The 16,174-nt window shown below is 44.8% G+C and overlaps 1 protein-coding gene across 5 annotated transcripts in view; it reads right to left on the bottom strand.

The window, feature by feature from the left end:
- GREB1L (GREB1 like retinoic acid receptor coactivator) overlaps window positions 1–16,174 on the bottom strand; it is a 278,552-nt gene that overhangs the window by 18,919 nt on the left and 243,459 nt on the right. For all 5 annotated transcript variants that reach the window (XM_039218028.1, XM_039218050.1, XM_039218040.1 and 2 more), the window contains 7 exons: window positions 13,707–14,046; window positions 8,493–8,608; window positions 7,362–7,606; window positions 3,738–4,318; window positions 3,441–3,543; window positions 1,457–1,612; window positions 1,036–1,175 (listed from right to left, as the gene is read on the bottom strand). In XM_039218028.1, the coding sequence (XP_039073959.1) occupies window positions 1,036–1,175; window positions 1,457–1,612; window positions 3,441–3,543; window positions 3,738–4,318; window positions 7,362–7,606; window positions 8,493–8,608; window positions 13,707–14,046 (1,681 nt within the window). The remainder of the gene's footprint in view (window positions 1–1,035; window positions 1,176–1,456; window positions 1,613–3,440; window positions 3,544–3,737; window positions 4,319–7,361; window positions 7,607–8,492; window positions 8,609–13,706; window positions 14,047–16,174) is intronic.

Genomic DNA, 16,174 nt, shown 5'->3' on the forward strand with positions numbered 1-16,174 from the left:
TGCTCCAAGAGCAGAATGACCAGTCCAGTTTTTCAGTATATCATTTCTAGCCCCTGTGGGAAAAGGGTGAAGACCTGGTCCTCAAGAGAAGTTTGGGTGAAGTCCAATCAGCATGTCCTAAAGGAAGAGTTGTTCTAGGTATTCAGAGCTAAGTCATAAAAATCAAGAAGCTAAAGTGGGAGAAAGCAATTGAGAACTCCCTCACACAAAGCCCTGGACTACTGTCACTTGCTCTGTGACAGTAGTCACACCTTGTGTGTTTATAGATGCTCTGGCCAAAAAGAAGCAAAGATAGTGGGGTATTGGCTCACCTTCTGAGTTCCTCTCACTTCTCTCTAAATAAAAGATAAAATATTGACCCCTTTGTATGCCTTGTGATCAAAACCACCCCACACTAGAATAGGAATATGACTCAGTCAGTACAAATCAGCAGACCTATTCACAGCTCGAAGGGCACACCCCACATGTTAGAGGTAAGGGCACACCTGAGTGGCTGAGTCCTTTACGTGTCTGACTTTGGCTCAGGTTGAACGGTCAAGATCTCATGGGTTCATGATTTTGAGCCCCACGTTGGGCTCTGTGCTGATAGTGAGGAGGCTGCTTAGGATTCTCTCTGCCCTGTCCACTACCCCCTCTCAAAATAAATAAACTTAAAAAAACATTTTAAAAAAGAGCACCACTCTTTGTCAACAACCCAAAGGGAGGTGAAAAGACCCTTTTACCAAATATACTATAATATCCAGCTTTTCAGGATCACAAATAACATCTCAGGTAACCTAAACATGACACATGTAAGCATTTTGATGAAGTGACTTCAGACACTAAAACTCAAGTTTCTTTCTCTCCCACCTCCCACCCATAATCTCAATAAACCCAAAGTAATTTTAATTAATGGCTTCACACATTTTGCTCACAGATGAGTGGCTCCATCTCATAAATCAAGTACTCTCTGTCTAGAGCCTGTAACTAGGAGACATATTTTTCATTCCGTGCACACAAACCCATGCTAGGTAACAGGCAAAGACAGGGTCACACCTGGGAGGCAGAGGTACAGTCCATGTACTGGTGACATTGCTCACAGTGGTGGAAGGTGTTGTAGGCTGCATATTTGGTCAGCATCATGGACACGGTTCCTCGCTTCCTGGGCTCCTCAACTTTGGAATCCTTTAGTGCTTCTGTGTATAAAGTGGCAAGAAAACATGGCCATGGTGTGCATGAAGCCCCTACTCCTTTGAAGAAAGTCCCCCACTCCCTGCAGGGCTCTTCCAAGGAGCCTATAATTTATGCCCTGAAAGTCAGGTATGAAAAGTAAAAGGTGATACACATGTGTGCAAGAGGAAATCAGAGAGAATTACTTTAAGTTGTGCTCAAAGATTAAACTGCCCCAGGCTTCCTGCCCTGATTTGGGTGCTCTTGACCCTTCAGAGGAGGTGCGCCTGGCTCTGCTGGCACTGACCTTGTTTGACCCCTGCCAGCTTCTCAGTATATACCAGGCTCATCAAACTGTACTTGGGATCATGCACGCTGACGTCAAAGGGTATTTTACTGAAGCTCTCGATGTCAGGCCAGGGCTCTCCCTCTGACTGGCTGACTCCACTGCTTTCACCATGGTCTAGGATGAGAAGAAAGAAAGTATGCAGAGGAGGCTGGCTGACTTGCCTCCCAGCCTCCCTCCCAGGTGTCAGAAATGAGAGGTTTAATGAAACATGAACTCCAGTTGGGAGGAGAAAGGCCCTTCTGAAAGATGACCTGTCATATTCCAGGGCAGAGGCGCCCAGAATTATCCCTTCAGGTCCATGCTGGGAGGGATGCATGCCCTCACTGGCTCTAGCATTCCCCTCTACGCATCTGGTCCACAAACTCCCACATTATGAGATCAACTGGTCTCCCACCCCAGCCTCCCAAATTGCCTTAAACACTTATTTAATTTTGGGTGATCTAAATTCTCCCTTACAGTTTTAGTTATGGGGTTTTAAGACACTGACAGCCTAAGAGATTTTAAGGATGCACTGAGCAAGATTCCCAGTGTCTGCTGCATATGAGAATCACCTGGGAAAGTTTGTAAAAAGAAATCCCATGCTTAGGTCACCACCCCCACAATCTCCTTTAGTACCTAGACACCCATCATGGCGTTTAAAACTGCTTAGGTGGCTCCAATATGTGGTCAAGTTTGACAGCTAGTAACCCTAGGTTTGAATCCATACTGCCCCTTACTACTTCACACTTGCAGGCACTGCCCTTGGGATCCCAGGTTATTGCAAGAATTCCAGATGGTGCGTTTAAAGTGCTCAGGCAGTGAAGGATGCCTGGGTGGCTAGGTTGGTTAAGCATCTGACTTTGGCTCCGGTGATGATCTCATGATCCATGGGTTGGAGCTCCAGATCGAGCTCTGTGCACATCTCACTTCAGATCCTCTGTCCCCTTCTTTCTCTGCCCCTCCCCTGCTCATATTCTCTCCCTCTCTCTCAAAAATAAACATTAAAAAAATTTTTTTTGAACATTAAAAAACGTTTTTTTTTAAAGTAAGTGCTCAGACAGTGGCAGGCACATGGTGAGTGTCCAATAGAGGATATTTATTGTTATTATTAATAAAATTTGTAAGATCAAAAAGTTTAAGGCAACTTTCAAAGGAAGAAAAAAGAAAAAATTGTTTTTAATGTTTATGTATTTTAAATGTTTGTTTATTTTTGAGACAGAGAGAGACAGAGAGCAAGCAGGGGAGGGTCCGAGAGAGAGGGAGACACAGAGTCCGAAACAGGCACCAGGCTCCGAGCTGTCAGCACAGAACCCAACAAAGGGCTGAAACCCACAAATCATGAGCTGTCCTAATGCTGGGTGATTCCCATTCATGTTCACTTTCTGGCCCTGCTGATCGGGCTACCGTGGAACCCTCCCACAGGTGACAGCTCTGGGGGAAGGGTTGGGAAGGAGGATACAGGAGGAGAGAGGCAGAAGATGGTCTTTGAAAACCAGTCCCCTGCAACCCTGTCAAGCACTAGCTCCTGCATCTTACTGCAAATGTGAACGGGTTTGGTTACTGCTCCAGGTTTCTGTTCTGCATGAAGTTTTAATTTTACTATAGTAATCCATATACTTTAGCTCACAGCCCTCAGTTAAAATAGAAGATACTTTTGGGGGCTCCCGGGTGGCTCAGTTAAGCGTGGGACAGGATTTCAGCTCATGTCATGATCTTACAGTAGGTGAGTTCCAGCCCTACATGAGGCTCTGCACTAACAGCATGGAGCCTGCTTGGGATTCTCTCTCTGCACCTCCCCTGTTCTCTCTTGCTCTCATTCTCAAGATAAATAAATAAATAAAAACTTAAAAAAAGATACTTTCTGACTAACTAGCAAAGGTCTAGTATCCAGAATATCAAAACCCTGTGTCGGTGTCTTCTACCTGGGCCCATACCCCCCACACTGCTGGGATTTGGAACTCACGCGTGTTGATCTCCCCTTCATCGTACACATCCACCTCCAGGAGCCTGATGAGCATGCGGAAGAGGATCCTAAGGAACTGCAAATAGGAGCCGGTCTTTCCCACCTGGAAGAAGTATTTTTAATTGGGGAGGGGAGAGGCGCAGTGAGGGAAGGAGGAGAGAGGAGATTTCACACCTGGGCTCTTGGATGTTTCCTGCCCGTGAGAAGCCTGAGTGAGGGCCTCATCGCTCTGGGTCACCCCCAGCCCACCATGCACCCCCCGCCCCACTCCCTTCCTTTTTGGGACCCCAGGCCTACCTGGGGCGGGCCAGTCAGAAGCAGCCGCCGAGGGTGGCAGGCGCGGGCGCCCGACACGGGGTCCGGCTGGTTGCTGAAGTCGGCGTGGTGCTGCCGAGCCGACGTCCACTGGCGGTAGTAGAGGGACTGCTCCTCGCTGCTCATGTCCTTGTGCAGCAGCGGCCGCAGGGAGCTCACCCAGGCCACGTCGGCGTGCGGCAGCAGCGATGAGGACGCGGGCGGCTTGCCTCCCCGCTGCGAGCCCAGCAGGCTGTAGGCCGCTTTCGATACGATCACGATGGGGGGCAGGGCGGCGTGCAGGCCCCTGCAGCTGTGGGTTGGCTGCCCCGGCCACGAGAGAGCCCGGGGTCCCGAGGAGGAGGAGGAGGACGACGGCGGCTTGGAGGTGGTGCTGCTGGCCATCTGGGGGCCCAGGGAATCACACTCCTGCTTCAGAGTCTCCCCGGCTCCCCCTGTGCCTGCGGAGACCCCTTCATCCAGGCCCACGCTGTTGGCGGGGCTCTGGAAGGTGGGGGTCAGCGACAGTTTCTGGGACTTGTCGGCCGTGCTGGAAGAGCTCACCCCGTTCTCCATGATGGAGCCTGAAAGAGGACGGAGAGCACACCCGTGGCCATCAGCGGGACTCGGCTGTTTATTCCCTGGCCCTTCCCTGCACGCACCGCCAGGCTCAACTGCTGGTCTCTATGAGGGCTGCTCCCTCTCCTGGCGCCCTGTGGGTAACTATACCTCCTTCTTTTTTTTTAAATCCTACCCCCAGGTTTGTAAATCGTGTAATGTTATTAAACTCTCCTCTGTTACTTCATTTGGCTATGCCGCCTGATTCATTCCTAGACCAATACAAGCTCTACAGTCAAGTCCTCCAGGGCACTTCCCTCCTCCTGGAGCCCACGGGCCTCACACTTCTGGTTGTGGAGAAGTTCCTCAGGGGGTACCACTTCCATGGATGCCCAAACCAGTGTGGGGAAAGGGCTCTATTGGAAAAGGATGTAAGGCATAATCTATGCTCAGTGAGGTCTTGCTTTGAACCAGAGGTCCCTGTGGATTTGGCCAATTCACTTCGAACAGGTTTTCCCCTCTGATAGGTCACCACTCTTTGGTCTGTGGATAAACCAAAAGCTCATACATTCAGGGCTGAAGGCTCTGAGCTGGGGTTGGTGCTCCCCGGCATGTAGGTCATATCCCAACCTTGGGAGATCCTAGAGGCATAGCTGTAACGGGAGGTCATTGCAACTGAGTCACTCCACTTGCTCATCTGACTTTTTTGTCTTTCCATCTTGTATGAGAGCTTGCCTTTCCCCTCACCGCCCTGACCTTTACAGCTTGCACACTGGGGGCAGTGAGCCTACCCAAGGACCCCTAGAGTCCGCCCAAGGTAGAGGGATGTGTGCTCAGTGGAGGGAGCACAGCCCGTAGGTCAGGTTGTCCTCAAAGGGAGGGAAACTCTAAGCAGCAGAAGCCAAGCCATTGCCTTTGTGGTTAACAAGAGCAAGGCCAAGAACATGTGAGCCTTCTGGGGCAGCTCTGCAACTGCAGGGAAAGGAGGCATCTAGTTTTTTAAAATTTTCATTATTTTTATTTTTTTCAAAAATGTTTTATTTATTTTTGAGAGAGAAAAAGTGTGAGTGGGGAAGGGGGCAGAGAAAGAGAGGGAAACACAGAATCTGAAGCAGGCTCCAGGCTCTGAGCTATCAGCACAGAGCCTAACATGGGGCTTGAACTCAGGAATGGCGAGATCATGACCTAGGTCAAAGTCAGACGCTTAACCAACTGAGCCACCCAGGTGCCCTAGGAAGCGGCTGATTAAAGAGCCATGAGAATGATATAAACACCCCCTTGCCTCCCTGTCACTGATGCTGGTATCCAGAAACTTCCAAGTGTGTTATTTCCCCCTCTCTTCTGTTACTCTTTACTATCCTCTAAACCTCTTGGCTTTATTCTGAACTGGTCTTAGAGGAACAACTGGGGAACCTGGAGTGGTGAGGTGAGCGAAGGTGCAGCCCTGACTCCTGGCTGAGGCGAGCAGCTGGGCATGCCCACTGGCACAGTCCTTATGTTCTCTCAGGCTGAGGGCCCCTCTCAAGCCAGAAAGGCCCATAGATGACTGCCTCTTTGATTCCCACAGTCATCCAACAGCAGCTGCCAGAATGAAGAGACACACTCATGCTGCTTTTGACATGAAGTCACGTGTGTGTGTGTGTGTGTGTGTTTGCATGTGTGTATCATGGTGATGGAAGAGGGGAGATATGGGAAAGAGGAATGTTCATGGTAGTCTTCTCTGGTAGAGAGGGGTTTCCATTTCCGTTTTTATTTTATTTTTTTAAATGTTTATTTTTGGGGTGCCTGCGTAGCTCAGTCAGTTAAGTGTCTGACTTCAGCTCAGGTCATGATCTCATGGTTTGTGGGTTCGAGTCCCGTGTCAGGCTCTGTGCTGACAGCTTGGAGCCTGAAGCCTGTTTCAGATTCTGTGTCTGCCTCTCCTCTGCTTACATTCTGTCTCTCTCTGTCTCACTCTCAAAAATAAATAAAAAAATAAAGATGAAAAAAAATTTTAAAAACCCAATTGTTTATAAATGTTTTTTATTTTTGAGAGAGAGAGACAGAATGTGAGTGGAGGAGGGGCAGAGAGAGAGGGAGAGACAGAATCTGAGGCAGGCTCTAGGCTCTGAGCTGTCAGCACAGAGCCTGATGCAGGGCTCTAACTCACAGGCTGTGAGATCATGACCTGAGCGGAAATTGGATGCTTAACTGACTGAGCCACCCAGGTACCCCAATTTATTTATTTTTTAAAGTAATCTCCACCCTCAACATAGGGCTCGAACTCATGACCTCGAGATCAAGAGTCATATGCTCTACTGACTGAGCCAGCCAGGTGCCCTGGGGTTTTCATTTTTAACCTTTTCTCCATCCTTTGTTACATTCTCTAAGTTTTCTTTTTTTATATTCTCCAAGTTTTACATATGGAGTTTTGTTACTTTCCTAATCAGAAGAAAATGGAAATAGTGCTGCCTTTGCTGTAATACAATTTCTCAGAAGAAAATTCATGCCAGGCACTGCCACAGGCCGTACAGTAATGTTCTGAAGGGGGCAGGCCGGCTGCATGGTGGGTCTGCACAGGCAGTAGTAGCCCCAGAATAGCCTTTGGTATACAAACATCTGCCATTAACTACTTACAAAAGTCATTCATTCATTCCTTCATTCAAACAGGTAAACACTGTGCCATGTACTGAGCCAATTAGCACAAACCTACAGCTTTCAGATCTAGAAGGAAATGAGGGCTTTTGTACAAATACCAGATGTATAATATCCATGAGGTGATTAAGGGTAGAAAAGACTATGGAAGGTGGTGCAGACTAAAGTTGATAATATTTATTTGTTTTACTTAGCTTATTACCAAGCTCCTCATTACATGTTTACCCAGAGGAGAATTTTGTAGCTGTTCAGTAGTTATATTTTCCAAATATCTCTTGGACAGGGAACTGAGGTCTGGACAGGATGCCCGAGTCACTGAAGACTCCTCTGACAGCCTTGAGGGGTATGAGGGAGTAAATGCCTCTGCCTCCCCCATGTCTATCCGCCTCCTCACTCCTGTCCCTCACCCCGTGAGAGAGAAAAGGAGGCACTGACCTGACGTTCCAGTAACAGCACTACTGTTGCTCTGTGGCCTCTCCAGGTCGATCAGCAGCTCATCAGCGTCGTTCTCACTGGTGGCGGCTCTCTCATGCTCCTTTCCACTAAGGTCCAGGGCAACAGCGGACCCTCGGATGACCTCTTTTGAGACATAGCAGCATGCCAGACCCACCTCCTGCTCCAAGGCTGTGCGAGTTAAATAGCTTGAGTCTATGAGCCGGAGGTCACAGTACTTCAAAGACCTGCATGAAAGTAATGATGTTTTGGGTGAGTCCATCTGACCTTGATTTAAATATCAGCTTTGTCACCTCCTAGCTGTTATGACTTCACAGCAGCCACTTCATTTTCTCCAAATACAAAATAGAATAACAGTGTCTGGCTCAAATGGTTATTGTAAGGAATGAATGGATGGTGCAGGTAAGGCATTTATAGCAATGATTGACACACAGTAAGCATTCAGTTCTGTTCTTATTGTTGTTGCTGCCTTCCTCCTATCTGCAGGCCCTAGATTCTTAAAGGGGTTGGGAACAGCAGATTAAGAGACACTTTATCCAAATTAAAAAAATCCTGTTTTGGGGCAGATGCTTTTCCTTTCTGCCTCTTTGCTTTGATGCATAAACACTTCTCACTGTGGCTATCTTCCATTCCCCAAACTGGTAGGCAATCTCTGGAAAGTCAAAAGAGTCAAGGAAGGCTATTATTTCTAGCCTTTTCCTAGGCTTTCTAGCCTTTTCCTCAGAGATATCTTATATCTTTTATCTCTGAGGAAAATGATTCTCTTCCTCCTTGCTAAACAAATGAAATGGTTAAGTGTCAACCAAGTTTTTTCTTTTCTTTTTTTTTTTTTTTAAATGTTTTATTTATTTCTGAGAGAGAGAGAGCATGGGCAGGGGAGGGTCAGAGAGAGAGGGAAACACAGAATCCTAAACAGGTTCCAGGCCCTGAGCTAGCTGTCAGCACAGAGGCTGACACAGGGCTCAAGCCCATGAACTGTGAGATCATGACCTGAGCCGAAGTCGGATGCTTAACTGACTGAGCCACCCAGGCGCCCCAAGTGTCAGCCAAGTTTTAACCATCAGCTTAGCTGGGTAACTAAGGAAAACTGAGAAATAATTATTCACAATGTACCTGGGAAAGGTTTCTCCAAGAGGATCTTTACCAGTTAATATCACAATACAAGGCAGACCTTCTAAATCTTGGTATGTCCGAGGGGTCCACTCTTCTGGCTCATTTCCTCTCCAGGTCTGTAGAAAGGGACCCATATGATAAAATTAAAACCGCTTATTTAAGTTTCCACCTCTTAAAAGATTTCTAGGTTCACATTTTATATGCATTTGTGCTTCCAAATGACTTCCGGTGTGTGTGTGTGTGTGTGTGTGTGTGTGTGTGTACACTAAATTGCTACTGCAAAGCATAACAAAGCACTCTAGAAGAATGTGGGCTTTAGTTTTATCTCAGTAGGATAAAACAGGAGATCTTGGTATAACATCATGCATTAGCCACACAAGCGAAAATACATAAAATGTGAAATACTCTGCCAGTGATGCAAACCTTACAGAAACCCTGGTTAAACTACCTGACTCAAGGCTTTTACATATATTTTCTTCATATAATGGACAGACTCTTGGGACTGATTGACTGAAAAAGACAGTTTCAATTATGATCGACAAATAAAACATCTCAACAAAACTCCATGAAAAAAAAAACTCCATGAAAACAGATATTTTCACCAAGAAAATCATCAAGTTAGCTACCCTTGATGGTTATTCCTGCCCCTTCCCCATATTGACTGTCAAAATAGGTGACAAATAATCATTGGCTTGGGGCTCTCAAAAGTCTCTCTCAAGAAGGCTAAAAATATAACCACATCTAGACCAATTAAAAAAAACCTGCCCCTTACTTAGAAGAGCAATGCAATTAGTTTATGGTTTCAGAAATAATCTATTAATCATCAACTTCTGATACAGATGAACACATACACATGTATACACAAGTATATATTATCTTTCATAAATGGAATGTCAGTGAAAAGGAAAATAATCCCACCAACTTGAAAGATGTTCAAAAGTGAAAAGATCTTATAGATTTTTATTTTAGAGCAGAAAGAAGAGAGACTATCTCTTAAGTAGATAAGGTGGTTCCTACTTCTTTTTATAAAGTATCTAGCATCTATGCTTCATAACAGCTTTCTGGCAGGAGTTATTATAGGAAATAGACTGACATTTTTGATAATGTTTTAGGGAAAAAAGAGTAAAAAGTGAGGTATTAAGTAATGTACATAATGTATTTTAAAAATAGACTGGTACTTTCTTTGCTAAACAGAAAAAGAGATAAAAAGAAATTTAATATGCAAGACATAATGTAATAGGGTTTGATTAATGATTTGCTGATGTCTAGATAAAACAGTCTTTACAAATAAATATACCCATAATTACTCAAATAAAATATACATAATTCATAAATGGGGAGGCACTCTGACCTCGTTGCCCAGTCTTCTATCATATATTTGCATACCAGGAGGAAATCAATGGACCTATATAGGTTTAGAAATTTGACAGGCTTTTCTTGTCTTAGGAAACCAATCTATCAAAAATATATATTAAAAAAACATTCATTTTTGAGAGAGCAAGCATGAGAGGGGGAGGGGCAGAGAGAGACAGATAGGGATAGAAGAGCCAACGCGGGCTCTGTGCTGATAGCAAGCAGTAAGCCTGATGTGGGGCTTGAACTCATGAACCATGAGATGGTGACCTGAGCCAAAGTTGGATGCTACACTGACTGAGCCACTCAGGCACCCCTATCAATACTATTTTTTTTTAATTTTTTTTTTTTTAATTTCTAGGAGAGAGAGAGAGAGAGACAGCGTGAGCAGGGGAGGGTCAGAGAGAGAGGGAGTCACAGACTGAAAAAGGCTTCAGGCTCTGAGCTGGCAGTCAGCACAGAGCCCAACGCGGGGCTTGAACCCACGAACTGCGAGATCATGACCCGAGCGAAAGTCGGACGCTTAACCGACTAAGCCACCCAGGCGCCCCAAAACTATTTTTTTTAATATTAAAAGAAAGGTATCTATAAAAATTCAGTTTTCCATACACTGTCATGTCAAAATAAATAATAACATTATCTGATTTAAAGTAAACAATTTGGGGAATAGGAATCATTTTACTTATAACCCTTGCATTGGACTCATGATATTCCTGACACTGAGGTTCTCCTTGAATGGAATTTCTTCTCCCAGAAACCATCCAGAGGTCATGGTTCCACAACAATGAGATCAAGTTATACTGATGGGATAAGGGATGTTTTCTCTATAAAAATATTTATTTTCAAAAGATTATTAAAGAAATCTCACTTTTACTCTTGACCAATCAGAGCTAGCCAAACCACTACAACATGCTCTTCCATCCTTCTCCTACTTCTGATGAATGATGGCCACAGTTCTTGGAGGGACTGACAATTCCCTCAGGATGATTAAACTGCAGAGCATTTATTTATTTATACTTTTTTCATTTTATTTATTTGAGAGGGAGAGAGAGAAAGAGAGAGAGCAGGGGTGAGGGAGGCAGAGGGAGAGAGAATCGTAAGCATGCTCCATAAACATGAAGCCTGATGTGGGACTCAATCCCACAACCCTGGGATCGTGACCTGAGCCAAAATTAAGAGTTGGCAACTCAATCAACTGAGCCACCCAGGCACCCCTTTACTGTAGAGCACTCAAAATAACACAAATGACTGGGTGGGCACTGAGTTCAAGGGAAAATATGGGGCTCAAGGCTAAAGAAGTCTGAAGAAAGCCTCACAGGCCTTCTGGAGAAACTGGCTTATTTAGATTTATGCCTCGTATCCTTTCAAAATGCTTATCATACTTGTAAGTTAGTCATAATACATAACAGGATAATTAGAAGGAAGCATAAAAATAAGGCCATCCAATGGAAGAAGAGGCAGAGGATGTTACCCGAGGCTACAGATAAAAGGCACACCCACCCACTCATGCCATCCCAACAATGGTAAGGGAGCTTGGTAACTTAGAAATAAATGTAAGCAGAAATTACTTGGCAAGTGGCAGTCTTGCTTAGGATGTGAACATTTCAATGGGAGTGCATATTTTCACTTCCACACAAAGAGAGTATAAATAGGGTGGACTGAGGTAGTCGAGCAGTTTTGAGAATACAGAAATCTCTTTTGTGTACTTTGTGACTGGCAGTTACTCATTCAAATTGAGATATAACTGCTCTGAGAATTACTTGGGCCCCCATTCATGTAAGGCATGCTCTCAGAACAGTGCTCACAGAACAGCTGCTGTCTAAAACCCCTGAAGGTGGGGTGCCTGGGTGGCTCAGTTGGTTAAGCGTCTGATGGGATGGGATGGGATTGGATGGGACGGGGCGGGATGGGATGGGACGGGACGGGACGGGAAGGGAAGGGAAGGGAAGGCTCATATCCTTTTCCACTATCTCCCTGCAATAAGTGTGTAAGGCTTCACACAGCAGCACTGATTATTTGCCTTTCCAGATTCTTCAATCGTTAGTATCATTCAAATTGTCTCAAGACATACGTCTCAATGAATTATGCTGTAAGAAGAGTTCAGGACTCTCATTTGTTATTCATCCTAGAAATTCTGTGGTCTATAACCATCATTTCAAATTGTGAACACTGGGGTGCCTGGGTGGCTCAGTCGGTTAAGCGTCCAACTTTGGCTCAGGTCATGATCTCATGGTCTGTAGGTATGAGCCCCACATCAGGCTCTGCACTGACAGCTCAGAGCCTGGAGCCTGCTTCAGTTTGTGTCCCAACCCCTCTCGCTCTGTCCCTCCCCCACTTGTGCTCTGTCTCACTCTGTCTTCAAAAAGAAATAAATGTTAAAAAATGTGAACATTATATCTACATATGAAATATAAATTTTGTTACAATTTCCATTAAATATAGGTTTTCTATTTTTAGACAGATATATTCGTTCTAGTTGATTATCAAGCTATATTAAGATATTTTGTTTGCATTTTGGATTATTCAATTTAGGTTAATTAATAGAATACAATAAAATGTTTATTTTTAAAATTTCAATTTCAATTAATTATTTTTTTTTTAGAGAGAGACTGCATACAAGGGCAGAAGAGGGGGAGAGAGAGAGAGAGAGAGAGAGAGAGAGAGAGAGAGAATCCCAAGCAGTCTCCATGCTCAGCATGGAGCCTGATGTGGGGTTCGATACTATGATCCTGGGGTCATGCCTTAAACTGAAATCAAGAGTCAGACATTCAACCAACTGAACCACCTAGGTGCCCTGCAAAATGCTTTATGAACATGAAATTATATCTTCAAATTAGAGCTCTTGGAAATCATATAATCCAACTCTCTCATTTTGCAGATGAGAAACTGAAGCCCAGGGTAAAACTGAAATTCCCCCAAAACTATGTGCTTTCTTTTTATAAAATTTGTGCCAAACTAGATTTTTCTTAACCCAACTTAGCTCAGTATTTAGTGTGCAGCGTGCACATACCATGCCGGTCTAGCTCAGACATACAGTACACTTTGCTTGGTGTCAGACATAGATATATATGCAGTTATTTTATTAAATGCTTCCTAATGGCTAGAACACACTGGATTATAAAAGTCCCCAGAAAAACTTGAGCAGGGCATAAAGGAGGGAGTTAGGTTAGTCGATTTAGGAATTCTGCCCACTGCCTCCATGCCTAACAGGAGGGTTTAGGAGAAGCAGTCAGTCCCACTGCCATGCGAGGGGAGGGTGCCGTGCTCATGCACTAATCCCTCTGTAGTAGGTGTGGAAAAGTCAGACCAGCAAGCCTCAGGGCTGTGTCAAAGCAAGTTCAATGAAACAACAAACTGTTGAAGAATCCACATGCAAGAGAGTGGGGAATAGCTCTATATGAGTACTAAAAATAAAACAAAATACTTTACCGACTCTAGACCTGAGATGATAGGCTAGGTAGACAGAAAAGAATTAGTGAATTGATGGTACCCACAGCGGTCTGAGAGAACAACTTACCTCTTTTTCTGAGAAAACAGGTGGCCGTGCGCTAGATGCATCTTGAACAAGGTCAATAAACATGGGGTCAAATTGGGTCATCTCATTTTTGCACCTGCAGTTGGAGAGCATGGAACACCAACTGCATGCACATGATAAAAAGGGGGCTTGAAAGAATCTTAATAAACTGTCTCCAATTTGGGAAGTGAACATGTCCCTTTGTTTAGTCCTAACCCTGTCATGAAGATCAAATCAACACATGTGCAAAACTCTATTAAACTCAGGCCTCTGAGCAACCTATGTGGGATTTCTAGAAAACAGAAAAAAATCGTATTTCAAAAGAGAGATGTCTGACCATTGCTGACCTTTAATCGTGCCACAAAGTGAGTTGCAACACTGAGTTCAGAGGCAGGGTTCCCAAGGATGATCTCAAAGCGGTACTGCAGCCCCAGCTTGTCGCGCACCTCCTGCAGCCGCTCCTTGGCTAACATCGCCAGCTGCACAGAGGGCACCCTGATAATGAGCATGTGTCCCCGCCCACTCCTGGTTTTTCCTGGGGAGCTGATGAGGTCGTCCATAATGCTGAGGGTTTCTGGTGTGCTGTGGTCGCGGAGTGATGCCATGGTGGTGAGGGCCATCAGAGCCTCTGAGTACTGCTGGATGAGAAGGTAGCAGCGGACGACCATGCTGTGTAGCCTGGGGTACCTTCAACAGAACACAGGGAGCTCGCACTCAGGCAGCAGGACCAGCTGAGACAGCAAGGTCTTTGTGGGAGGAATATAGACCAAGCATGGTGGGAAGGGGTTACTGGTCAATGGTAGGCTTGAGCTCTAGCATGACCTTGGAGCCCACATCTCTAGAAGGAAAATTTGAGCTTTCAATGCCTATGAATCGGAACCTGTTGGGATAGGCACAGCAAGTTAAAGAGGTTTCGAGGTGGTCTAGCAACCCCTAGATTCCCTGAGTGTGGTCTATGGACCAGTAGCAGAGTCCAGTAGCAATACCACCTGGGAGTTTGTTAGAAATGCCAAATTCCCCCACCCCAGATATCTGAATCAGAACTCACATCCTGACAAGATCCCCAGGTAGTTTGTATGCACATTAAATTTTGAGAAGCACTGGTCTATTCAGGTTAATTGTTGACAGAGTCATAATGGATCATCCCTGGATCCTAAACTCTTGTTGGCGGCACTGAGTATGGTGGCATTGTCAGCTTATTTCTCTGATACTTGACTACAGTAAAGAAAACTGAGGCATTAATACGTTTGCAAAATATCAGACATAAATAGAATAATTTTATTACTAATAATTACTCATTTGAGGGTAGCCACTCCACAGACAGCAGTTTATCTTCCAATAAAGATAAACAGTGTCTTCCCATAAACTGTGTCCTAGTGCTGGAGAAAACTTGGAGCTGACTGGGGAAATAGCACCCCCTAGTGGTGTAGCCTCCTATCACCTGAGCGGTGTTTAGTCAAAGGAGCCTGGCAAATAGGGGTGTCCTTGCCTCATCCCAACACCCATTGGTACCCCACCCCCACCCCACCTGGACTGCCAAGTAAGAGGATCACTTTGTTCAAATTGGCACTTTTTACAATTACAGAGCAGGCAGAAAATAAATCTCTTTTTTACGTGTTACTCCTCAGAAAGGCAGGCCTGCTAGCAGTTAAGTACAAATGGGCAAAGAGGATCTTTGCAGGCATGAAGGAGTGCTGGTCAAGAAAGGAGGTGCTGGCAAAATGAGGATGAGCCTGTGAACTTTCTTTCTGGTTGCCAGCTGGAGGCACATGCAGCTGGGAAGGTCATGGGGTTGTTTGCCTTTGTTCCACTTTATAATTCTATTTAAAGTAAAACAAGTGGTCTGCCAGGCTTGCACATAAAAGCCCAGGGTCAAATACCAATTAGGGTCATCAAATGAATAGCGTGGTTTTGAAGTACTTTAGAGCTGGAGAGGACCGTGGATGGCCTGGTTTTGGCCACTCACCCTCCTCCCAGAAGGAGAGTGAGTTAAGGGGCGAGAGAAACCTGGCTACTTGCCCAAGATCATGCAACCGGTCAGGGACAGAGCTGGGTCTAAATTCATTCAGTCTCTGACAACGTCTTCTTACATTGCAAGGATTTAGTAGATTTGGGAAAAGTGAAGAAATCCTGTGCAAGTTTACTCAATTCTGCGCAAGTTCTTTAAACGCTCAATAAACCATAACTATTATTAGTTTGAGTGACTGGGTTGGAAGAAGTGAGCACACAAGATCCATGTTTAAAGCTTAATGTCTTTTGATGGGCCAGGTAACTTCTACCAAAGTTAGAACACATTGTAACTTTGATCTATAGGCATTTAGATCTCATACTCTGAAAGAAGTTGAATTTAGAAATGAATAGTATTCACAACCTATTATGTTTGCATTGAACTGTAATTGTTGTTTTGTAAGTATTACGAAAGTTGTAAGAGAAGTTGATGGGATTGACTCTGAATGATGTTACCAGAATGGAGGATGTGTTCCAAACTGGTGGATGAAGCCAGTGGGTGGGAAACACTTAAACGGGAGACTCATGGGATGATTTTGGAAATGTAAGATCACGTGTGCTATGGAAGGATTAATGTCACAGAGTCAGTTAAGTCTTCTTAAATCCAACAGCTGCAAAAATATAAAATCCTCCTCCAAGGCTGTTCCTTTTCTTGACACAGTATAATAACTCTCTGGATAGGATACATCCCCCGTCCTCATTTTTATTCTCTTTCTTTCTTCTTAGTAAAATTATAGGGTAAGTTGTTAAATAGGTGGCTTATAATCAACTGGAGCCAGTTTGAAGAATGAGAGCTACTAAAAATTAT

This window comes from Hyaena hyaena, unplaced genomic scaffold (assembly GCF_003009895.1).
Source record: "Hyaena hyaena isolate Hyena2069 unplaced genomic scaffold, ASM300989v1 scaffold_14, whole genome shotgun sequence".
In the NCBI taxonomy this organism is placed as follows: Eukaryota; Metazoa; Chordata; class Mammalia; order Carnivora; family Hyaenidae; genus Hyaena; species Hyaena hyaena.